Source organism: Stenella coeruleoalba, assembly GCF_951394435.1.
Source record: "Stenella coeruleoalba genome assembly, chromosome: 6".
Classification (NCBI taxonomy): domain Eukaryota; kingdom Metazoa; phylum Chordata; class Mammalia; order Artiodactyla; family Delphinidae; genus Stenella; species Stenella coeruleoalba.
Genome location: NC_137151.1, coordinates 101224133 through 101250362, shown reverse-complemented (window position 1 = coordinate 101250362; position 26230 = coordinate 101224133). Strand labels below are relative to the sequence as shown.

Below are 26230 nucleotides of genomic sequence, written 5' to 3'. Positions count from 1 at the left end.
CATTTCTGAAAGTCAGGAAGCAGATTAGATCAGATATTAAGTGAAACCAAACACAGAGGATACAAAAGTTAATAATACATTTAATAGAAGACAACTTGTGAATGTTAGAGTAATCTCAAGGGTCTCCTAACCCAAAGAGACAGGTATGAACAACTGCAATTGCCACACTTGCACAATGATGGTAAAAACAGGATGTTACTATGATTTAAACATATTGGACATGCAGCTATATTTTCCTTCCTCTCAGTTCTCTTGCCAGTATTCACCAGTGACTTCAATTCCTTCACTTTTCTATACCTGAGAAACTGAAGTTGAATGTACCCTCATTTGGGGACCATGTCCTGGCTTAACTCTTTCCTCTTATATCAACAAATAAGACAATGAATGTGAAGGTGCTTCATTAACTATGACATACAATGAAAATGTTACTTTTGTTATCTTCTACCACCACCTCTCTCACCACTGCCGCCACCACCACACCACCACCATGACTACCATCACCACCAACATTACCACCACCATGAGTACCACCACCACCATCACCACCTATCGCTTTTTTTTCAACCAACCAGGTCTACCTAGATTCTGTCTCTGTTTCCTTTAAACCGTGACTGATTCTGACCTCTGGACACTCCTTGGCCTTGACCTAGAATCAAAGATTCTCAGATATGAAAGAAACTCATACTAACCACCCCCTTCTTGAGACTCCTTATACTTCCCCATTGAGTCCAGTGTAGTGACAAAGAGCTAATTACTTCTCAATGTATCTACTTTATCACTGGACATCTATAGTGATCAGAAAATGCTTCTTTACTTTGAAGCTTGAAGACACCACTTATAAGTATCAAACCCCCTTTATTTTATTTATTGCCATGAGATTAATAAGATTGAGAAGGTCAAGCAGGGCCAGAGTTGGTCCAACAGAAAGGGAAGGAAGGAGAATCTAGTGATCTGGTAACTACCTGGCCATAGTCTTATTTGGAGGAAGTAAAATAAATTTTAAATGTTTTCTGGAATTCAGCCCTGAAATAAATCTCCTTGAAAACTCTAAGCATTATAGCAGCTGGAAATCATATATGTATAGAACCATCTGATGAGAGGGAATGAAATTCCAGCATCCAAGAGACTGATTATTTTAAGAAGAATATTGATGAATACTTTTATAACCTCCATTCAGAAGCCAGTATTAATTTGTTTGATTGGGATTTTTTTTAAAGAACCTATTGATAACACGATTTTATTTATTACTTTAAAATATATTTATTTATTTATTTTTGGCTGCTTTGGGTCTTCATTGCTGCATGTGGGCTTTCTCTAGTTGCAGCAAGCAGGAGCTACTTTTTGTTTCAGTGCACGGGCTTCTCATTGCGGTAGCTTCCCTTGTTGCAGAGCACAGGCTCTAGGTGCACGGGCTTCAGTAGTTGTGGCTTGCAGGCTCTAGAGCACAGGCTCAGTAGTTGTGGTGAACGGGCTTAGTTGTTCCAGGGCATGTGGGATCTTCCTGGACCAGGGCTCAAACCCATGTCCCCTGAATTGGCAGGAGGATTCTTAACCACTGTGCCATCAGGGAAAGCCCTTGACTGGGATTATTTTTTAAACTTTCAAATGTATCACTCTCTTTGTGACAAGCCTCCTGTTTCTCCCATGGCCACATATCTTATAAAGCTTAAAAGCTTTTTATGTAGGAAGCAGTTATTCCTTCTGTTTTTACACCATCAATGATAATAAAATCATTCCAACTACTTTATTAAAGAGTCTCTCTTTGCCAATGATAATACATTGAGATTGTGTTATTCCCATTTTTTGTTTCATGGGTGGGTTTTGGGGGAGTTCATGAACCTTCTGATATTACAGGCTGAATTTTGTCTGTAAGTGTAATTCTCTCCATAGCTTTCATTCAGTTCTTAAAGAGTTTATGTCTCCAAAATGTTAAGAATCACTGGTTTAGTGGGTGAATGTGTAGTGTGAATCTTTAAAGTTGAAAATCTCCTATATGTTCCTATTATAAATTCATCATGTATTCACATGACTTTTTAAAAAATGATTCAATTGCTTTTGGACCATTAGAAATCATTTGCCATCTTCCTTATTATGGAGACCATATATATTTAAGTACATTTTCAGTGTATCAAGAGACACTCTTTCCGATTTACCTAAATAACTTTTTTTTTTTTCAGAGAAAGTATACGGTATTGCCAAAAGAGTCCTGAATAGAATCAGAAGATTCTTCTCTGAGCCCAGTTTTCACTTCAACTGGCTTATATGACCTTGAGCAAAGTCACCTTAGCTCTTGGGGCTTTTGTTCTCTCATGTGGAAAATGCGTGAATGAAAAGAGTGGCTTGGAGTCCAGTACATGATATGCATTCATGTGGAGACTTCACTCGGGATATCTGAAAGAGTTGTGGGTGTGGGGCTGAGGCTTTCCAGAAGAGGGAAGGACAATCCATTCTCTATGTCATCAGGTGCTTATTTTACTGACAGTTGTCCAAATGCTATTATCCTATCATTGTCCAATTTGTATGGGCACCCATGCCTCTATCTTTCTCTTTCAACAGTAACTTGAAGTAACATGATTCATTATTATCATTTTCCTTACACTCAGACAGTTGCTGGTGAAATTTGATGTCTCACTTGTCTAAAAATTTTCCAAAGTATCTGTGACTTTAGGATTGAAACAAAGATGGACATAATAGTACATCTGGAACACTGTAGCATAAACTACCCATAAAGTTCTAATGCACCATAGTTATTGTGTATTTAACCATTGTTCAACTAGTTTGTGTCATCTTCACTTTCTTAATCACATTTAAACTATCAGCTTTAAAATACAGAATTTATTTTTTTACATTTTAAAGTTCCTATAGTGATCTCACATAATTTTTTAATGAGAGAGTCAACATGGTATTGTACCAAATATAAGGTCTGTTCTAATCTGGCTCTATCCTTTCCTGGCTTTGAACCCTGGCCAGTTGGTGATTAAGAAGAACCATGCATGACTCATAAGAGTGACAGGCTGGTTTCCTCTCTCCCACTTAGAAAACAAGAAATTGGCTCTCTGCCTTGTCAGCTCTCTTGCTTTAGACAGGCATCTCATTGTTCTTTAATTGTTTGATTGCCACCTGCCTCAGCTCTCCTGGAGACCTGTGACTTTCTACATTTTACAGTCATGATAGCATATATCAGTACACATTAAACACTTTGGAATTAAAAAAAAATACTTTCAAAGACCAATGTCCAGGAATCAGAAACTGACTGAAAAATCTTAAATAACCACAGGTCATGATTCTGGGTGATTACAGTGGTATTTGCATTTTCAGCTTAAGTGAAGCTACATATCTTGCTGGTCACTAAATATCGTGAGAGCAAAAGCTATTAATGTCACAGAAAAATGTCATGAATTATATTAAATGGTTTGGACTATTTTCCAAGGTAAAATATGAGTGGCCAGTGGTTACATATTCATGTGTTATAAAAAGGGATCATTTGTAGGCAGGCTAAAGGGTTTTTGCTGTAAAAATGTCTACTTTAGTTTTTCTTCTTAAAATGTGAATACAGAAAAATTTACTTCTTGATATTTACTTGGAATTTTGTACCCAGTATTTATATAGCATATGAAGAATTTATTAAACCAGAAGATAAATAAAGGAAATTGAAAGATTGTGTTCAAAACTCATATGTGGGTCTTGTTTATTTGACAAAAATACTTTCTAAACAAGATCCACATTATACTCTTGAATCTCTTACATGTGTATAAGGCTACACAATATTCAAGGTGCTTCTGTGCAATTAATTTCAATTGATCCTTGCTTCATATTTTCACTCAATTAATATGCAATTAAATCAAGACAGAGTTTAAAGGACTAATACATGACAGACATGACTAATAATGTAATAATACTAATGACCTACTTTATTGAGCAACTGCTATATTTCAGGCATTATGATGAGGACTTTACATCTAATATCTCATTTAATCCTCACACTAACCCTAGGAGGTAGGCATAATATTATTATTACTCTTAATCTCATTTTACAGGGTTTGGCTAATAAATGTCAGAGTGATTTTAACCCAGGCAGTCTCATTCCAGAATCCTCATATACTGTTAATCATGATGCTGTACAGAATATATTTACTAAGACTTTTTCCCCTTTCTTTTCTTCTTTCACCTTACTACCTTTTCCCCTCCTCTTGCCACTAATGCTGAGGAAAAAAAAAAAAAAGACCAAAAACGTAACCCCATAGTTAGGCTTTAGAGTAGGGATTCATGCTTTCCTCCATTAGCAGAATTAACTGGAATGGGACACAGGGTGAGAAAATTCTTCCAACAACTTACAAGATCCAAGGCGGCTGCCAAGATCGATGCATCAGGAATTGTCCCTGGCTCACAGCAGTTTAACAGAAACTGAAAGCGCTTCATGCCTTGTCGGATTGCTCCAAGATTCACCACGTTTTTGCTTTTTCCGCCATCTTGGTTGGAAGACAGATGGTCATCAAAACTGTGGCAACCTATAGGGGTTTTCCCATGTTGGAGGAATGAAGGAGAGAGAGTGTAATGGTTGTAGATTAAAAAAGAGCTTTGAAGTTTCAACAATGCATTTTCTATAGTGTTGGCCTAAGAACTTTTTCCTGAACTACACTTCCCTCCTCTCTATCTAATGCTTGATTTGGACACCTTGACTTTTAGGAATCTGATGACACATAGCATATGTTAATAAGGGGTCTTATATAACTATTTTAATATAGGGTCTGATCCATAGAGAACAGACTTGTGGTTGCCAAGGGGGAGAGGCGGGTGAGGGAGGGATGGATTGGGAGTTAGGGATTAGCAGATGCAAACTATTATATATAGAATGGATAAACAACAAGGTCTTACTGTATAGCACAGGGAACTATATTCAACGTCCTGTGATAAACCATAATGGAAAAGAATGTGAAAAACAATGTACATATATATACGTATGCATATATATATGTATATATATGTATGAATGTATATATATATGAATCACTTTGCTGTATAGCAGAAATTAACACAACACTGTAAATCAACTAGGCAGCAATAAATTTTAAAAATTAAAAATTAAAAAAAATAGATAAATATAGGGTCTGATCATTTTGCTTTCAGGTCTCTTCTCTAATACTGCTAAGAGGATTATTTAAGATGATTCTGCCTGTAACTAACTTCTGTTTTTAAGGAAGATGCAAAATCACTGTGCAATTTCAGATCTGTTACAAAAAACTGATATCAAAGACAGTATCTTGATATCTTAGTTACAATGCAAAGAATCAGTGATTATTAGAGTTGTAAAGGACTTGAGAGGTTGGTCATTTAATGCCAGGATTTCCAAACCTGCCTGTGCATCAGAATTATCTGGGCAGTTTTTGAATCTTATTCAGAAGTTCAGAGCCAGAGTCTCTGAAAGAGGAGTATAAGAATGTGTGCTCTGTAAAGCCTCACAGATGATAAGGATGCAGCCAGCCTGACCCCACACGGTGGTCAGAGGTTTAGGAACCACTGACTCATCCTCACTTATTTTTCCATAGTTAAACTGCATACGAATGAGAATCAGTCTAGAGCTTCTTAAAATGCAGACTATCAGATCTCATCGCTAGAGATATGGATTCCATAGGTCTGCAGGCTATGTATATTTTTAACAAACATGCCACATGATTTTAATACAGAAAGTCTAAGGATCACACATTAAGGAAGAATAATACAAAGCATTTTTTTCATTTCTTTTAACCCCATGTACGTTTTTAAAAACCTAAGTATCTCATAGCTTTTCTATAGCTTCTAGTATATATATATATATATATACACACACACACACACATATATGTATATATATATACACATATATATGTATATATATATATAATATTTAGTTTATCTTATATAATGCTATAATATTGAATATAGTTTTAAACACCAAGCCCAAATTACTTCCCATAACTCTGAAATGTACTTTCAGCACCTAAGAATATACCCCCTGATTTAGTGCTTGGCTTAATGTGTGCTGACACCATTTGCGATGTTGCCAACTCTAGGTCCTCACTAAGTCACAGATCCCATCACAGGAAACGGCTTTCTCACCTCTTCTGTCAAAAATACATTGATACCTCCCACCCACTGCCCCACTTTCCCACTTGCTGCCTCAACACAAAAAAAGTGGCCCCACGTAGCCTTTGCTCTCAACTAAGGTGCCCTATACGCAAGCAGGTCATGATTGGTGGTTGCAGATGTATGGTGAATAATCTGTTCCTATTAATAAACACTAATGCTCACAAATTTGCATTTAAAAATCAGATCCAGAGTTGGATGTACCCCTTTAATAACTTGTATTCTTTGTAAATAAAAGGGTGATACTTACAATTATGAGCTTGGTTTACCATGAAAGTATGTACTAGTGGAAAGGGGTGAGCACCTGTTCTTTTAGAAAACACATCCTTTGGAAGCAGTTCAAGCTTGGGGAAAAGATTCCTTTGGACTTTATTACACAAGATAAAAAATTATGGCATGGGGCTTGAACCAAGATGGCGGAGTAGAAAGACGTGCTCTCACTCCCTCTTGTGAGAACACCAGAATCACAACTAACTGCTGGACAATCATCGACAGGAAGACACTGGAACTCACAAAAAAAGTACCCCCACATCCAAAGACAAAGGAGAAACCACAATGAGACGATAAGAGGAGCACAATCACAGCAAAATCAAATCCCAGAATCGCTGGGTGGGTGACTCACAGACTGGAGAACACTTATACCACAGAAGTCCACCCACTGCAATGAACGTTCTGAGCCCCACATCAGGCTTCCCAACCTGGGGGTCCGGCAATGGGAGAAGGAATTCCTAGAGAATCAGACTTTGAAACCTAGTGGGATATGATTGCAGAACTTCGACAGGACCGGGGGAAACAGAGACTCCACTCTTGCAGGGCACACATAAAGTAGTGTGCGCATCAGGACCCAGGGGAAGGAGCAGTGACCCCATAGGAGACTGAACCAGACCTACCTGCTAGTGTTGGAGGGTCTCCTGCAGAGGCGGGGGGTGGCTGTGGCTCACTGTGGGGACAAGAACACTGGCAGCAGAAGTTCTGGAAAGTACTCCTTGGTGTGAGCCCTCCAAGAGTCTGCCATTAGCCCTACCAAAGAGCCCAGGTAGGCTCCAGTGTTGCGTTGCCTCAGGCCAAACAACCAACAGGAAGGGAACCCAGCCCCACCCATCAGCAGACAAGCAGATTAAAGTTTTACTGTGCTCTGCCCACCAGAGCAACAGCCAGCTTTACCCACCACCAGTCCCTCCCATCAGGAAACTTGCACAGGCCTCTTAGACAGCCTCATCCACCAGAGGGCAGACAGCAGAAGCAAGAAGAACTACAATCCTGCAGCCTGTGGAACAAAAACCACATTCACAGAAAGATAGACAAGATGAAAAGGCAGAGGGCTATGTACCAGATGAAAGAACAAGATAAAATCCCAGAAAAACAACTAAATAAAGTGGAGATAGGCAACCTTCCAGAAAAAAGAATTCAGAATAATGATAGTGAAAATGATCCAGGACCTCAGACAAACAATGGAGGCAAAGATTGAGAAGATGCAAGAAATGTTTAACAAAAACCTAGAAGAATTAAAGAACAAACAGAGATGAACAATACAATAACTGAAATGAAAATTACACTAGAAGGAATGAATAGCAGAATAACTGAGGCAGAAGAACTGATAAGTGACCTGGAAGACAGAATGGTTGAATTCACTGCTGCAGAACAGAATAAAGAAAAAAGAATGAAAAGAAATGAAGACAACCTAAGAGACCTCTGGGACAACATTAAACGCAACAACATTTGCATTATAAGGGTTCCAGAAGGAGAAGAGAGAGAAAAAGGACCCGAGAAAATATTTGAAGAGATTATAGTCGAAAACTTCCCTAACATGGGAAGCGAAAAAGCCACCCAAGTCCAGGAAGTGCAGCGAGTCTCATACAGGATAAACGCAAGGAGAAACACGTCAAGACACATAGTAATAAAACTGGCAAAAATTAAAGACAAAGAAAAATTATTGAAAGCAGCAAGGGAAAAACAACAAATACCATACAAGGGAACTCCCATAAGGTTAACAGCTGATTTCTCAGCAGAAACTTTACAAGACAGTAGGGAGTTGCATGATATACTTAAAGTGATGAAAGGGAAGAACCTACAATCAAGATTACTCTACCCAGCAAGGATCTCATTCAGATTCGATGGAGAAATCAAAAGTTTTACAGACAAGCAAAAGCTAAGAGAATTCAGCACCACCAAACCAGCTCTACAACAAATGCTAAAGTAACTTCTCTAAGTGGGACACACAAGAGAAGAAAAGGACCTACAAAAACAAACCCAAAACAATTAAGAAAATGGTCATAGGAACATACATATAGATAATTACCTTAAACGTGAATGGATTAAATGCTCCAACCAAAAGACACAGACTTGCTGAATGGACACAAAAACAAGACCCATATATATGCTGTCTACAAGAGACCCACTAGAGACCTAGGGACATATACAGACTGAAAGTGAGGGGATGGAAAAAGATATTCCATGCAAATGGAAATCAAAAGGAAGCTGGAGTAGCAATACTCATACCAGATAAAATAGACTTTAAAATAAAGAATGTTAGGGCTTCCCTGGTGGCGCAGTGGTTGAGAGTCCACCTGCCAATGCAGGGAACATGGGTTCGTGCCCTGGTCTGGGAAGATCCCACATGCCACAGAGTGGCTAGACCCGTGAGCCATGGCCGCTGAGCCTGGGCATACGGAGCCTGTGCTCCACAACGGGAGAGGCCACAACACTGAGAGGCCCACGTACTGCAAGAAAATAAATAAATAAAGAATGTTACAAGAGATAAGGAAGGACACTACATAATGATCAAGGGATCAATCCAAGAAGAAGATATAGCAATTATAAATATATATGCATCCAACACAGGAGCACCTCAATACATAAGGCAACTGCTAACAGCTGTAAAAGAGGAAATCGACAGTAACACAATAATAGTGGGGGACTTTAACACCTCACTTACACCAATGGACAGATGATCCAAAATGAAAATAAATAAGGAAACAGAAGCTTTAATAGACACAATAAACCAGATAGATTTAGTTGATATTTATAGGACATTCCATCCAAAACAGCAGATTACACTTTCTTCTCAAGTGTGCACGGAACGTTCTCCAGGATAGATCACATCTTGGGTCACAAATCAAGCCTCAGTAAATTTAAGAAAACTGAAATCATATAAAGCATCTTTTCTGACCACAACGCTATGAAACTAGATATCAATTACAGGGGAAAAAACGTAAAAAACACAAACACATGGAGGCCAAACAATACATTACTAAATAACCAAGAGATCACTGAAGAAATCAAAAAATACCTAGAGACAAATAACAATGAAAACATGACAATCCAAAGCCTATGGGATGCAGCAAAAGCAGTTCTAAGAAGGAAGTTTATAGCTATACAAGCCTACCTCAAGAAACAAGAAAAATCTCTAGTAAACAATCTAACCTCACAACAAAAGGAACTAGAGAAAGAAGAACAAACAAAACCCAAAGTTAGCAGAAGGAAAGAAATCATAAAGATCAGAGCAGAAATAAATGAAACAGAAACAATGAAAACAGTGGCAAAGATTAATAAAAACAAAAGCTGCTTCATTGAAAGATAAATAAAATTGATAAACCATTAGCCAGACTCATCAAGAAAAAGAGGGAGAGGACTCAAATCAATAAAATTAGAAATGAGAAAGGAGAAGTTACAACAGACACTGCAGAACTACAAAGCATCCTAAGAGACTACTACAAGCAACTCTATGACAATAAAATGGACAACCTGGAAGAAATGGAAAAGTTCTTAGAAAGGTATAACTTTCCAAGACTGAACCAGGAAGAAATAGAAAATATGAACAGACCAATCACAAGCAATGAAATTGATACTGTGATTAAAAATCTTCCAACAGGGCTTCCCTGGTGGCACAGTGGTTGGGAGTCTGCCTGCTGATGCGGGGCGCGTGGGTTCGTGCCCCAGTCCGGGAGGATCCCACATGCCATGGAGCGGCTGGGCCCGTGAGCCATGGCCACTGAGCCTGCGTGTCTGGAGCCAGTGCTCCGCAGCGGGAGAGGCCATGGCAGTGAGAGGCTCATGTACCGCAAAAAAAAAAAAAAAAAAAAAAAAAAAAAAAATCTTCCAACAAACAAAAGTCCAGGACCAGATGACTTCACAGATGAATTCTATCAAACATTTAGAGAAGAGCTAACACCCATTCTTCTCAAACTCTTTCAAAAAATTGCAGAGGAAGGAAAACTCCTACACTAATTCTATGAGGCCACCATCACCCTGACACCAAAACCAAACAAAGATACTACAAAAAAGAAAATTACAGACCAATATCACTGATGAATATAGATGCAAAAATCCTCAACAAAATATTAGCAAACAGAATCCAACAACACATTAAAAGGATCATACACCATGATCAAGTGGGATTTACCCCAGGGATGCAAGGATTCTTCAATATATGCAAATCAATCAATGTGACACACCATATTAAGAAACTGAAGAATAAAAACCATATGATCATCTCAATAGATGCAGAAAAAGCTTTTGACAAAATTCAACACCCATTTATGATAAAAACTCTCCAGAAAGTGGGCATAGAGGGAACCTACCTCAATATAATTAAGGCCATATATGACAAACCTGTAGCAAACATCATTCTCAATGGTGAAAAACTGAAAGCATTTCCTCTAAGATCAGAAATAAGACAAGGATGTCCACTCTCACTGCTATTATTCAACATAGTTTTGGAAGGCCTAGCCTCAGCAATCAGAGAAGAAAAAGAAATAAAAGGAATACAAATTGGAAAAGAAGAAGTAAAACTGTCACTGTTTGCAGATGATATGACACTATACATAGAGAATCCTAAAGATGCCAACAGAAAACTACTAGAGCTAATCAATGAATTTAGTAAAGTTTCAGGATACAAAATTAATGCACAGAAATCCCTTGCATTCCTATACACTAATGATGAAAAATATGAAAGAGAAATTCAGGAAACACTCCCATTTACCACTGCAACAAAAAGAATAAAATACCTAGGAATAAACCTACCTAGGGAGACAAAAGACCTGTATGCAGACAACTATAAGGTACTGATGAAAGAAATTAAAGATGGTACCAACAGATGGAGAGATATACCATGTTATTGGATTGGAAGAATCAATATTGTGAAAATGACTCTACTACCCAAAGCAATCTACAGATTCAATGCAATCCCTATCATATTACCAATGGCATTTTTTACAGAACTAGAACAAAAAATCTTAAAATTTGTATGGAGACACAAAAGACCCTAAATAGCCAAAGCAGTCTTGAGGGGAAAAAAACGGAGCTGGAAGAATCAGACTCCCTGACTTCAGACTATACTACAAAGCTTCAGTAATCAAGACAATATGGTACTGGCACAAAAACAGAGACACAGATCAATGGAACAAGACAGAAAGCCCAGAGGTAAACCCACGCACCTATGGTCAACTAATCTATGACAAAGGAGGCAAGGATATACAATGGAGAAGAGACAGTCTCTTCAATAAGTGATGCTGGGAAAACTGGACAGCTACATGTAAAAGAATGAAATTAGAACACTCCCTAACACCATACACAAGAATAAACTCAAAATGGATTAGTGACCTAAATGTAAGACCAGACACTGTAAAACTCTTAGAGGAAAACATAGGAAGCACACTCTTTGACATAAATCATAGCAAGATCTTTTCTGATCCACCTCCTAGAGTAATGGAAATAAAAGCAAAAATAAACAAATGGGACCTAATGAAACTTAAAAACTTTTGCACAGCAAAGGAAACCATAAACAAGATGAAAAGATAACCCTTAGAATGGGAAAAAATATTTACAAATGAATCAATGGACAAAGGATTAATCTCCAAAATATATAAACAGCTCATGCAGCTCAATATTAAAAAAAACAAACAACCCAATCCTAAAATGGGCAGAAGACCTAAATAGACATTTCTCCAAAGAAGATATACAGATGGCCAAGAAGCACATGAAAAGCTGCTCAACATCACTAATTATTAGAGAAATGCAAATCAAAACCACAATGAGGTATCACCTCACACCAGTTAGAATGGGCTTCATAAGAAAATCTACAAACAACAAATGCTGCAGAGGGTGTGGAGAAAAGGGAACCCTCTTGCACTGTTGGTGGGAATGTAAATTGATACAGCCACTGTGGAGAACAGTATGGAGGTTCCTTAAAAAACTAAAAATAGAATTACCATATGATCCAGCAATCCCACTACTCGGCCTATACCCAGAGAAAACCAAAATTCAAAAAGACACATGCACCCCAATGTTCATTGCAGCACTATTTACAATAGCCAGGTCATGGAAGCAACCTAAATGCCCATCAACAGACAAATGGATAAAGAAGATGTGGTACATATATACAATGGAATATTACTAAGCCATAGAAAGGAACGAAACTGTGTCATTTGTTGAGACGTGGATGGATCTAGAGACTGTCATACAGAGTAAAGTAAGTCAGAAAGAGAAAAACAAATATTGTATATTAACGCATATATGTGGAAACTAGAAAAATGGTACAGATGAAACAGTTTGCAGGGCAGAAATTGAGACACAGATGTAGAGAACAAACATATGGACACCAATGGTGGAACGTCGCGGGGGTGTGGGGGTGGTGGTGTGAATTGGGTGATTGGGATTGACGTGTATACAGTGATATGTATAAAATTGATGACTAATAAGAACCTGTTGTATAAAAAAAATAGAGAAAACCTATTTATTAAGTTTATAGACGTGTGTAATTTTTTAAAAAAAGACTACTGTTACCTTGGGAAAAAAAAGACTATACATTTTCCTGTAAGCACAGCTTTAGTCACATCCAAGTTTTGGTATGTAATATTTTTATTATCATTCTGGTTAACTTATTTTCTAACTCCAATTGTGATTTGTTTTTTGGGGTGTTACTTAGAAGTAGTGTATTTCATAACTTCTAGTTTTTCATTACTGATTTGTAGCTTAACTACATGTCAAGAAACACACTTTGTATAATTTTAATACTTTGAAATTTGTTAAAATTTGCCTTATAGCACAATATGGTCAGTTTTAAAAATGTTCCAACTGTGCTTGAAAATAATTTGTAATTTAAAGTTTTGGAGTATAGTGACTATATATCTGCTTGTTGAATCAAATTTGCTGCTTACATTATTTAAGTTTTTTATATCCTTACTAACTTTTTTTTTGGGGGGTGTGTCTACTGGTTCTGAAAGAGGTATCCTCTATCAGCGAATGACAGCAGTATGCTAAATCTCCTATTATGATATTGAATTCGTCTATTTTTTCCTTGTAGCTCTATATAATTTGAAGTTAAGTGCATACAAATTTAAAACTTCCTGGTAAATTGAAAAAAATTTATGGCATGGCATGAAAATAATTACCAATTCCTGGTCAACAACTTTTAAAATGTCTCAGCATCATACTGAGATATGTAGGTGTGAAATGGTATGGTGTCTGGAATTTGTTCCATAACACACTAAAAAAAATAAGATGAAGCAAGTTGGAAAATTTTTTTTACCATTATTGCAAGTCGGCGATGGATATTTGGTATCCCTTGGGTCCTTTTTACTCTTTGTCTATGTTTGAAATTTTTCATAAGCACAAAAATGGCTCAGGGGCTTCCCTGGTGGCGCAGTGGTTAAGAATCTGCCTGCCACTGCAGGGGACATGGGTTCGAACCCTGGTCCGGGAAGATCCCACATGCCACGGAGAAACTAATCCTCTGTGCCACGACTACTGAGCCTGTGCTCTAGAGCCTGTAAGCCACAGCTACTGAAGCCCGCGCACCTAGAGCCCATGCTCTGCAACAAGAGAAGCCGCCACAATGAGAAGCCCACGCACCGCAATGAAGCGTAGCCCCCGCTCGCCACAACTAGAGAAAGCCCATGTGCAGCAACAAAGACCCAACGCAGCCAAAAATGAAATAAACTAAGTAATTAAAAAAAAAAAAGCAAGGTCCTACTCTATAGCCCAGGGAACTATATTCAATATCCTGTGATAAACCCATAATGGAAAAGAATATGGAAAAGAATGTGTATATATGTATAACTGAATTACTTTGCTGTACAGCAGAAATTAACACAATATTGTAAATCAACTGTACTTCAACAAAATAATTTTTTTTAAAAAGGCTCAGATTATAATTAAAATATTATTATCAACATTTCCCATATTTCATTCCTTATGGGTACATTTCCTTTTCAGGTACAAATATTCCATATTGAAAATTCTATATTCAACAACTTCAGTATTTTTTTTCCATTTAGTATAGCATATTTTGTATTAAATGCAAAAGGAAGTAGCACAAGAAGAATCTAAAGGTGGAAAAAATTGAGAAGACAGAATTTCAAATGGTATACAGAAGGTAAAGCTAGAAACTACAAATAAGGAACAAACGTTTCTTGGACAATGCTGTTTCCAGACAGCTGCCTTTCAAAATACTACTCTATTTACTCACTGGACATTACCAAAGCTATCAGAACAGGTAACTCCTGCTATTTTTCCTATCTATATATCACTTTATTAATCATTTATATATAGCCCTTTGATAGGTATCCATATCACAGGAAATCTCATCCATTAAAAAAAATTATAACCTTAACAGTACCTAAACTTAAACCTTGAATTTAAGATAGATCCCAAGTAATAGTTTTCTTTCTATTGAATCCAGTTGTTTTATTTTTTCATACTATAATTAAGATTTAAGATACATTAAGTGATAACTCTAAAATTTGTAATAGAACTAATATATAAGACAGGATGGATGGCAAAAAAATATTCTTATTTAACCAATTTATTAAAAACAGTTGTCATCATTTTATTAAAGGAAGCATTAAGAATAAGTATCCCACCATTTCTTCCAATATTTTTGACAAACTAATTAATTCTAAAAGAAATGTATTCAATATTACTAAAGAAAGTGTCATTTTGATTGAAAGAACTTCAGAAACAATGCAGTTAAAGAGTATAAATAATTAAGAGAAAAGTGATCAAAACAATCTTTGTCAGCAAGAACCTATTCTGTGAAGAATCATTCACAGAATGATGTACACTTATTACAGGTAAGAAGATCAGCAGACTCCTACGAGCCCAGGACATAAGGATCACGCTGTAAGTAAAAGCTATTTACAATGGAAATTTTCCATTTTATCTATAAAGCATTAATAGATAACAATATATTTACTAACTTTTTGAGCACTTAATATGTGCCAAGTACTATATGAAATATTTTATAATTTATTTAAAAAAATTTTTTGTAACAGTCATGTAAGATAGATCTTTAAAGATAATTAAAGAGAGAGAGAGAGAATGAGAGAGAATAGAGACAGAAAGATAAAGAGAAAAGGGACAGGTTAAGTAGCCTAGTCTAAGTTCATGCAACAGAAAGTGATAAAGTCAGAATTCAAATCCAAACCTAGTGACAACCAGCCTGCACTCTTACCACTCTGCCACACTGTGTCTCTAGAATACCTGAATGTTTATGTTCAAAGAGTTCAGACCTTTACACACTGCTTAAGGTAGTGATTATGTCAGGAAAACTACTGTAATAAATAAATCAACACTGTACATGTTACAAACTGATTGTCAAGTTGTACCCTGCTGACATTTCGTATTGTAATACTGAAAGAAATGTTGAAAAGTAATTTGCCTATAAAAGGTACCTCTTCTATATCAATCTTTTATATAAACTTACTAGAATGTAAAGATGCCTCTTGGCTTCCTTGGCCATGATTAATTTTTTAGTCTCAGTACATTTTAGTTGCATTTATTTACTATTTTTTAACATTAAATTTACTGAGGTATGATTTACATAGAATGCATTTTTAAAAAGCTGTTAAATCCCAAAGGAGCATTTCAAAATCTAGTATTTCTTTAAGCAGCATTTTCCATACAGTTTATGGCAGAGTTGAGCACAAAGAAGATATTCAGTAAGTTTTGCTGATCAGCTGAAAAAAAAAACCCATTGCTTTAATGAAATATCTTCCCTCAGATAGAGACATCATGATTTCTAAAACAAAATATTCTTAGTGAATAGAAAAATATAGAAGAAAAAGATAGCCGGTCTGTGAATGTAATTTCAGTTCTGTTAAATGTTCAGCAGATGTGTTTTTCATTTGTTGAATAAATTTTTAGATTGAAAAAATTCTATCGCCTATTGCATTTTATCTTAGCTCAGTGAAGTTCAGGTACTACATTGAAATTGAGGGTAAGAACGTTTCATATTTGCTTTCTTTAACAACTTTAAAGAAAGAAACAGAAAATATGCAATTAAATGAAAATAATTTAAATGAGAAGGAAAAAAGACAATGCATCTATAATGGATGGATGGGGATTTATTCACAGATTGCAAAGCAAAAAAGAAAGAAAGAAATAAGCAAAAGCAGGCTTAAAGTTAGAAAGATGTTCACAAGGCCAAGTATGGTAGTTGTTGCAAAATACAATGTTCTTAGATTAGCAGATAATGTCCTTTTGGTTTTTTAGAATAGCTGGAGATACCTGTCTTTTGCGAGAGATTCTGAAAGAGTTAACTCACAGAATACCTTTTATAATTTTTAACAAGCCAGAGATCGTGGATAAAGAATGATGATGTACAAGCCATCTTCTTTTGCCAGTCCAAAGCACATAAAATATTCCAAAATCAGTCCCAGATTTTATCGTTTTGTCTTCTAGACACACAGGAAGAGACTGTCTGTATTACAGGTATTGTTGACACAAACTCATCCTAGACTCAGGCTGTATGAATATTCTGTATCAGGTCTTTTCTATTTGTGAATGGAATATAAAAACTATGTGAAACAATAGCTGAAATCTGTAAGAATAGTGGATGAGGAAAACTCAAAATCCAGAATGTTATGAAACAATAACGATAACATATTTGGAACAAGAGTAAGAGTAAAAATATTGACCTATTACTTGAAGAAGGGAGTGTAAGGAAATCAAAGGAGGGTAAACAACTCAATTATGCTTTCATCCTTTCTACTAAGGACAAAAATTCACAGATGGGAAAGTACAGAAAAGCTTCATTAAAAAGGCACCAAATGTGAAAGACCCTAGTTTCTGAGTTTAAGCCTCAGTTCCATCAAATTACCCTCCAGTGCATAGAAATGACCTGGAGATGCGATCACAGTACTAGTCAAATGACATCCAGCTAACACAGCACATACCTAGAGAACGTACTTTAGTTCCACACTTCATTCTCAAAGAACCACCGCAAAAATGTCTTTATAACACCGACAGTTTTGAACACTAGATATATCTCTAAAATATCATGAGTGGTAAGAGTACAAGAGGATTGAAAATGACAAAGATCCCAATTATTAGGAAGATTCTTGAAACCATAGACTAATAAGCCTGATGTGTGTCCTAGCCAAATTCTGTAAGAGAGAATTGGATAGGCAGGAACACTAAAAAAAACAACAACACAGAAGTAATCATAGACACCACTGTAGTTTACTGAAGAAGACAGCGTGTTGAACTGTTACATTCCTCCTTTCGACAAAGTTATAAAGATATCAGTGAGATAATGTTTTAGTAAAGTCTAATGATGTTTTTTGCATAAAGTAGGAAAGTGCTTGCTGATCACTAGTAAATTAAATGTATGGTTGGCTGAAAAACTGTACCCACAAATTGTTAATCAATAAAAGTCAACTACATGTGCTCTAGGAGCTATTTCTTTGTATTTGTCCTGCTTTGTGAGAATATCAACAACTTGGATGAAAACAGGGAAATGTATATGTCTCTCATGATGGATTTTTATAGCACAACTGTAGAGAAGAAAAGATTCAGAATTCCTGGACAAGTGACTTAACTACCCCCCAAGTTAATGAAACAATACATTTTATTTATTTTGAGATGAAGAATGAATAAGGGCTACAACAAAGTAATGCATGATATTTGTTCATGAGAAGGACAGGTGGCAAAAGTTAATCCAAAATTCAATACAGACCAACTCTGTGATGTGAAAACAGATAATGCAGTCTTAAATTGTGTTCATCCACTGGCTGTATCCCTGGGAGCTTAACAGTTACACTATCTATTACACTGATTAAAGTCAAATATAGTGCATTGCATTCCATCTGAAGCACCATATTCTGTAAAGCACATCATCTAATTAGAATACATAGTAAAATGGAATCAGGTTGGTGATGGATCTAGAGACTCTCCTATGTAAGGAAAACAAAAGGAATCAACAATATTTAATGAGCAGAAGTGAGATCAAAAGAGAGAACATGAAATAGATAATAGGTGAAACTGGCATTATGTGGGTATGAGTGTGCGTGTGTGTGTGGCTACAGATATCATGACTAGGACTAGTGAGTCAAATTTATGGATAAGTATATTTTCAGCACATAAGCAAAGACTTTCTCACAATGAAAGCTGTCTAGTTCTAGAACAGGTTGCTTTGTAAAGTAATAAACTTGCCCTCGGTGGAAGTGTTCAGAGGGTGGCCGGCCACCCGTCTGGGATATAATGTGCAGAATTCCTAAGTAGATAGGTGGGTGGATAAAAGGATACCCGGAGTTTTTTTTAGAACTCTCAGATTTTAATAAGGGACAGAACAGCAGAAGAAAAGTCTGTGTCTTATTCTTTGCACACCCAGGGCCCACTAGGGAATGAGGAACATGGTAGGACTTCCATAAATGTTGCACCAAATTGATAATAAATAGAGAAGCTATAAATAGTAGTACAAACAAAACACATACGAGAAAGAAATGAATAAGAAATCAAAGGAAATAGAAAGTAGATCATTTTATCTAATCAAATGTTTGTTCTGTGTAATGAAAGTTGCATGTAATTCTTAGGCCAAGTGACATTTACCAAGACGCTTGAAGAAATTCTCCTCTTCGTCTCTCCCGTTTTCCATTCCACTCCCTGGTCCACCTTCAGAAAGCTTTACAGCACTGGTGAATTTGACCTGAGAAAAAAAAGGACGGTAGTCAGATAACTCAATTCAGAGGAAATTCTTTGTGTTTATACTAACCTTTACCTTGAAAAATAAGTTGTTTAGAATATAAAGGTCACTTCATTTCTTTTGGCTTCCACATCTGGTTAGCTAGTCTGTATAGTTTATTCCCATGTGCCAAAAACGACATCACTTATAACTATAATTTGAGAGTCTTGGTCATAGATTGAAAGTAAAATAATCAGGCACTATGAAAATAATTTAGTGAGCAATTGAGATATTCTTAGAGTTTAATTCTGATAAAGTCCAAACTCAAATTTATGAACAAGTCATATTCATCCTTTACAAACAACACCACAACTGAGAATCAGATGAAAGTAAAAGATAGCCAAATAGAAGATTTCAAATCTCTATGAAAGAACCAGTATAAATGAATGTATAATGTGTATTATAATGTGTATAATGTGTATTATAATGTGTATTGTAATGTGTATAACTAAAGTGCAGTAACATGTTTTTTTCCTAACACTTAAAATGTGTTTGTTTACAGCAAAGCAAGGAAGCTATGGACCTCACAGACCCTCAAATACTTGGCCAAATTTTAGTAAAAAGAATATGAAGGAGGAATTATAAATATATCTTCTAAATGCCTTATAAGGTTGCTATAATCTTTTTATAACTCCAAAATATTACTTTAAAAAGAGATAGAAGAAAACTGGTTTTAGTGAAATTCAAAGAAGAAAGAGTATAAGCAAATAATTTGTATATAAAGAAATGTAACTCCTATTACATGCTGAAAATTACAGCAACCAGGCCATGAATCAGCCACAGGGAAGACTCTTATCAGAAATGGATTTCACTAAGAATCACGACCTTTTCCAAACTGCATGCTACTACAATGCTCAACAGAAGAAGCACTTAGTGGGAAAAATCATCCTGAGCTTCTTAATCCTTTTCAAAGGGGAGAAAGGTTCAGATGGTAGGAAAAGTAGGGAAGGAAAATATATGGGGGGTGTGTGTGTGTGTGTGTGTGTGTGTGTGTGTGTGTGTGTGTGTGTGTGTGTGTGTGTGTGTGTGTGTGTGTGTGTGTGTGTGTAAAATAAATCACTATACAATTATGTGTCCTTGGATAGGAGCTTGAGATGTTAGGATTTCATACATGTATTAAAAGTAGCTGGGGGCTTCCCTGGTGGCGCAGTGGTTGAGAATCCGCCTGCCGATGCAGGGGACGCGGGTTCGTGCCCCGGTCTGGGAAGATCCCACATGCTGCGGAGCGGCTGGGCCCGTGAGCCATGGCCGCTGAGCCTGCGCGTCCAGAGCCTGTGCTCTGCAACGGGAGAGGCCACAACAGTGAGAGGCCCGCGTACCGCCAAGAAAACAAAACAAAAAAAACAAAGAAAAAAAGTAGCTGGGAATTAATACCTATATATCTCTCTATATATGCATTACAATTTTATTCATAGTTTCTTGTCACTTTTTTCCTTTCTATGATTGCCTCATACTAAGACATCTTAGTTTCCATAGTTCACTTAAGTTTCCAAAACTTACTTACCTTGAAGAGAATTTCTTCAGCTCCTCCTTATTTGGCCCCTCCAGGTGTTTAGCAGTTCCCAGCCCTGACATTTTTCTATCAGTGACTCCAACATTCTCTTACGTAAGTAATGTCCTGTTTACCTTGGAGCTTTGCCTGATGAAAGAGAGGCGGTCCACAGAGCTGATGTCCAGGAGGTCCTCCACACCATCTGCCAGGCCTGAGAGGGAGGATCGTTTCAGCCAGTTTCCTAGTTAATAATTCAAAAAAAATTAGACCATTATAGCATTTTCTCCCAAATGGATTAAACAAAAAAGTTGGCATATGCCCAACAAGCAATGAAAGTTACGTGACTTGATGTAAATAAAAGTGAAAACAAATTGTCTTCGAAATGTACATGCTTTGAATAAAAACATTCAGTGTTGGACTATAAAATTACATGACTAAATCAGAACAAAAAGAACCCAGGCCTCTTGCATGATTAAGACCGTAATCCATACAGTTCTCTTTGACAACTTTCACATCTTCCATTAAGTCCTGTTGATTTTACCTCCTAAGTATCTTTCAAATATGTCTACTTCTCTCCATCTACACGGTCACCACCCAGTCCAACCTACCATTACTTATACCTGGAGCACAAGGGCAGCTTTCTGTCTGGTCCCCCATATCCACTCATGCTCCCTCCAATGTGTTTTCCATGCAGTGATCTTTTAGAAAAAAAGTTTACCTGCTCATGTTATCCCCCTGTTCAACATCCCACCTCGGCTCTGTAGGGCTGTAGGATGAAGAGACAACCTGACCTGCAAGGCCCACACGCTCTGGTCCCTATGGCTTCACCATAGTCATGCAGCCACTCTTGTCTCAGTTCTTCCATGTCCCTCCCTCCTAATACCTTTGCGCATTGTACTGCTACCACCTGGAATGCTCTCCTTCCTCCTTCTCCCAAGTACCCTGCAGATCTTAATCTCTCTTCCTTCAGGAAGCCTTCCCTGATTCCTGCCTCTCCTCCCCCTCATTTAGGTTAGGTCTCATCCTTGCATGCTTTTAGGGCACTACATATACTTCCCTCATAAAATTGATAGTTTGGGGACTTCCCTGGTGGCACAGTGGTTAAAGAATCGTCTGCCAGTGCAGGGGACACAGGTTCGATCCCTGGCCTAGGAAGATCCCACATGCCGCAGAGCAACTAAGCCCATGCGCCGCAACCACTAAGCCTGTGCTGTAGGGCCCGGTGCCACAACTACTGAGCCCGCATGCTGCAACTACTGAAGCCCATGCGCCTAGAGCCCATGCTCCACAACAGGAGAAGCCACCGCAGTGAGAAGCCTGAGCACTGCAACGAAGACCCAATGCAACCAAAAAAAAAAAATTCGTAGTTTGCAACTCTACTTAGTTGTATGGTTATCTGCTTTAGTGATTGTCACCCCTAATAGATTGTAAATTCAGCAAAGTCAGGCATTGTGAAATTCTGCTCACCATTTAATCCCTGAATCCTAGCACAGTGTTTGCACACCATAGAAGCTCATAGGAAAGGTTTGAGAAATATCTGCTGAAAAAAATGAATGAATGAATGAGTAAATGAAGGAGTCAGCCTAGGCTTTGTGACTTGAAAGCTTTCCCTTTCTCGACCTTCCCACAAGTTGCTCTGTTTTGATTGTGAGTTGGTTTGAGGACATGGCAGGGAATAAGAGAATCCGTAAGATAAATACAGACATACTTTTACCTATGGGGAGTTTAAGCTTCTTTCGGAGGGAAATTCTACGTGACCGAGAGCGGGTGCGCCGGTCAGAGGTGGTCCCCGAGTGAGCAGTGGTGCATTCTGAAGTGTCCTGCTCAGACTGGCTGCTGGTGTCACTCGCCGCACTCTGGGATTTGAACATCTTGCGCCAGAAATCTTTCCGCCCCATGTTGCCCCCTTGCATTTGTTCATCGCTGAAAGCAAGCAGAGAAGAGGGTTAAAAGTCTGAACACATGTGAAATTCTCTTACCTTTCTTTCAACCTCCTGCCAATGACACTGTGGCAAATCGTGCAGGATGATCTTTGATGGGCCGGGATTTAGGAAGAGGCAGAGTGGGAGTGGAAGGAAGGAGATCAAGCTTGACTCTCTGAGCTCTTCTTGATAATAGCCATGTCTCAGCTGTCAAGTTGAGGAAATCATTTTTTTCAGCCATGATATAAGACTAAATATTACTGAAGGTAATCGTCTGCGAGTGTGAGTCATAAAAGCTGAAGCACTTACAGTGTCAGTAAATATTTAACTTTTTATATTTTTAAGTTCCCTGGGGGTGTGCAGTACCATATCTTATTCCCCACCCCTAGCCCAGGACAGTATAATTCTTGGCCCTAAATAAACTCACAAAAATACTTGAACGACTGAATAAGTAAAATGCAATCAGCACACCCAGGGGATGCATCATCCCACAATTTTTCAGTAAGTAATTTTCATAGTGCCTGATTATTTAGCTTTCTTAAGTCAAAGAAACTTAAGGTTTGAAAGTAAAAAAGGGCTTCCCTGGTGGCACAGTGATTGGGAGTCCGCCTGCTGATGCAGGGGACATGGGTTCGTGCCCCGGTCCGGGAAGATCCCACATACCGCAGAGCGGCTGGGCCCGTGAACCATGGACACTGAGCCTGCGCGTCTGGAGCCTGTGCTCCGCAACGGGAGAGGCCACAACAGTGAGAGGCCCGCGTACCGAAAAAAAAAAAAAAAAGTAAAACAAAAAATTAGCCTGACTCAATAAGACAAATGGGAACATCTCCAAAGGGATTTTTCACTAGGGCATTCCACAAGAGGAAAAAGACAAGTGGCCAATGGTATGCAGAGTTTAATCTCACTAGGAATTTTAAAAAAAGGCCAGTTGAAATGAGATCCCTATTTTCACTCATTAAATAGGCAAAGATTAAGGTGGGGTGGGCTGGGAGGGGAAGAAAGCAATGATACTATCACACTGCCATGATGAGAGAATGAGTCAACTTTTCTAGAGGGTAATTTTGTAAGATGTTATCCAAAGGCTATGTCTACACCCATGACAAAGAACTTCAATTTCCAGGAAGTTATCCCAAGGAAATGATGGGACAATATACTAAGATGTAGATACTAAGTATCTACTTAGTATCTAAGATGTAGATACTAAGAAGGTCAAATGCTCACTGAGGCTTCTGGGTCAATGTTAAAAATTGGAAATAATCTAAATGTTTACCTCTAGGGAAACAGCTGAATAAATTATGCGACTTCCATATGATGGCATCCTCTGTAGTCATTAAAATCCTATTTTCAGAAGACTAGTGATATGGGGAATGTTGATGATACATTGCAAAGTTAAAAGGCACTGATAAAATGGATTAAGCAGGATATCACCAGGTTAATAAAAAAAGTACACGTGTATGTGTCTTTGTGTAAGCTCATGTGTACACATGCTCAAACATGTACCCAACATAATACACCAAAAGTTTACTGTGGTTATTTCTAATTGAAGGTATTTAAACATTTTTTTTCTCTATGCTTTTCTGTGTTTTCCACATTTGGCAACTTGAAGAACACGTATTATTATACTTTAGTAATTTGGAAAGAAAAGGTTATGGAGAATACTCTAGTAACATGTGATGAAATTTTTTTGAGGGGGGTTTGGGCAATGGTCTGTTTATAAGCTTTGGGGTTAAATCTGGGATCTACCTAAAATCTGACAGTACTGTGTAAAGCAGTCATTTTCTTGGGATATTTACACGGGGATGCAGATTTTTTATCTCAAAATCTCATTAGAGTACTAAATACCTTTAATTATTATTTTAACTCAGGACATTCTGTTTATCAAATATGGTGTGAATTTAAATCAGTGTTTTAGAATTTGACTTCCTTGTTATTTTTATCAAACAATCACAGTGCTTGAAGCATTTCTTACCTTTGGGAAACGTGCAACACAGTGATGAGTATATGACTACGTGGCCTGAGTGGGGAAATATCCAGGGAGACTATAATTGATCAGCTTTACAATAAAATGCCGCATCAGCGCTGTCCAATGCGTGTGTATCAATCATGAGTTTCAGAGATGTGGGCATATAAAACTGCTTTTAATATTACTCAGTTAATGTGATTTTTATTTAAAAGGGAAAAAGGAGAAGCACAGGGTATGAGGGGCGTAGGGGGAAGAGAAAGTTCTCTGTCTTCTGGCAGAGAAGCCATGATCACCCACCCACCTTTCTCCGGTGCTAAACAGAGGACATGTGGTGTGCTCATCTCCTGGGCCCACTTGGACCAGGGAAAAGTCCCATGTTTGACATTCTGTGACATCCCTCCAAGTGGAAATTTTTATGTAGAGGCATATTAATACATGTATCTTCATTCAAGGGAAAGAACAGACCTGTGCTAAATGCTGAGAAATCAGGTGGTGTTTACAGAACACTACAGAGAAAGAATCTTTTGCAATCTAGAAAACTAAATCACCTAGCAAGGTAGACAGTTTTATGTTTAAATCTAGTTTACCTATTAAATCATTCTTATTATTCAGATTAGCTTAACAGTTATTAGTGTTATTTTGGGAAAAGTCCTCTCTCCTTTTTTGGACAGATTCTGTATGTAAGGACTTTTAACTAGTCTTGTGGTTGGCTATTCAGCTACAGACAGACCTTTGCCTTTCACATTAATTTTTTTTCCCTTAGAGCTTATGTTTGGATTTTTGCTATGTCCTTAAAGATGTCCTGAAAGGAAAAACTAAACCTTGGTTTTGAGAATGGAAATTAAAGGAGACAAAGGCTACATGGTAATTTGGCAAGTCTATTGTTTCATTGATTGTCATTCATTCATTCTTAAAATTAAGTGCCTACCATGGGCCAAGCCCCGTCTAGGCATTGGGTCTGTAATGGTAAGTAAAAACTCATGAGGTCCCTGCACCCATGGGGTTGATTTACCTTCTCCTTACTTTTCTCCACCCATTTTAGGGGCAGTTTCTAAGAGTTTGAAGGCCTACAAAAACTGCAGGCTTTTTGTTCCTTAAAGGTTTTGTTTGTTTGTTGTGGATTACCAGGTCCTATTTCATGACGGTGATTTCCTTGACTATAGAGAGGGCATATTATAAAATCTGGACTATCCTGCAGAATTTCTGGAAGGATAATCATTTAATACTAAATCAGGGTTTAGGGAAGTAGAATGGTATACCTAAAATGATGATATTTTAAATATTGATCACACCACTTGTGGGTAAATAGGTCTCAAAAGAAGAATGAATACAGGTGAGCCTTGCATAGAACTAGACTGTATATTTGGTGTCTACAGTAATCCTCACATTTTCTGAGGGCACTATTTTCATGATGCTTTTGATTTTGTTATTATGAAAAGTAGAGGGCTTCCCTGGTGGCGCAGTGGTTGAGAGTCCGCCTGCCAATGCAGGGGACACGGGTTCGTGCCCCGGTCCGGGAAGATCCCACATGCCGCGGAGCGGCTGGGCCCGTGAGCCATGGCCGCTAAGCCTGCGCGTCTGGAGCCTGTGCTCCGCAGCGGGAGAGGCCACAGCAGTGAGAGGCCCGCGTACCGCAAAAAAAAAAAAAAAGAAAAGAAAAGTAGAGATAAACTGACATCAGAGGGCACTGGAAAGGATCTCAGGAGAGAACCAAGGTGAAAAGGAGAAGAGTCGATGTTTCAGCTAACGCTGGACAGGGGAGTAGATTA

General features: G+C 37.8%; 1 protein-coding gene across 5 annotated transcripts in view; it reads right to left on the bottom strand.

Moving 5' to 3' along the window:
- UNC80 (unc-80 homolog, NALCN channel complex subunit) overlaps positions 1–26230 on the bottom strand; it is a 239222-nt gene that overhangs the window by 149966 nt on the left and 63026 nt on the right. For 3 of the 5 annotated variants that reach the window (XM_079924681.1, XM_079924684.1, XM_079924685.1), the window contains exons 19-22: positions 22285–22499; positions 20711–20817; positions 18952–19048; positions 4336–4508 (exon numbers count right to left, since the gene is read on the bottom strand). In XM_079924681.1, coding sequence (XP_079780807.1) covers positions 4336–4508; positions 18952–19048; positions 20711–20817; positions 22285–22499 — 592 coding nt within the window. The remainder of the gene's footprint in view (positions 1–4335; positions 4509–18951; positions 19049–20710; positions 20818–22284; positions 22500–26230) is intronic. The other 2 variants (XM_079924682.1, XM_079924683.1) reach the window with 1 other exon arrangement.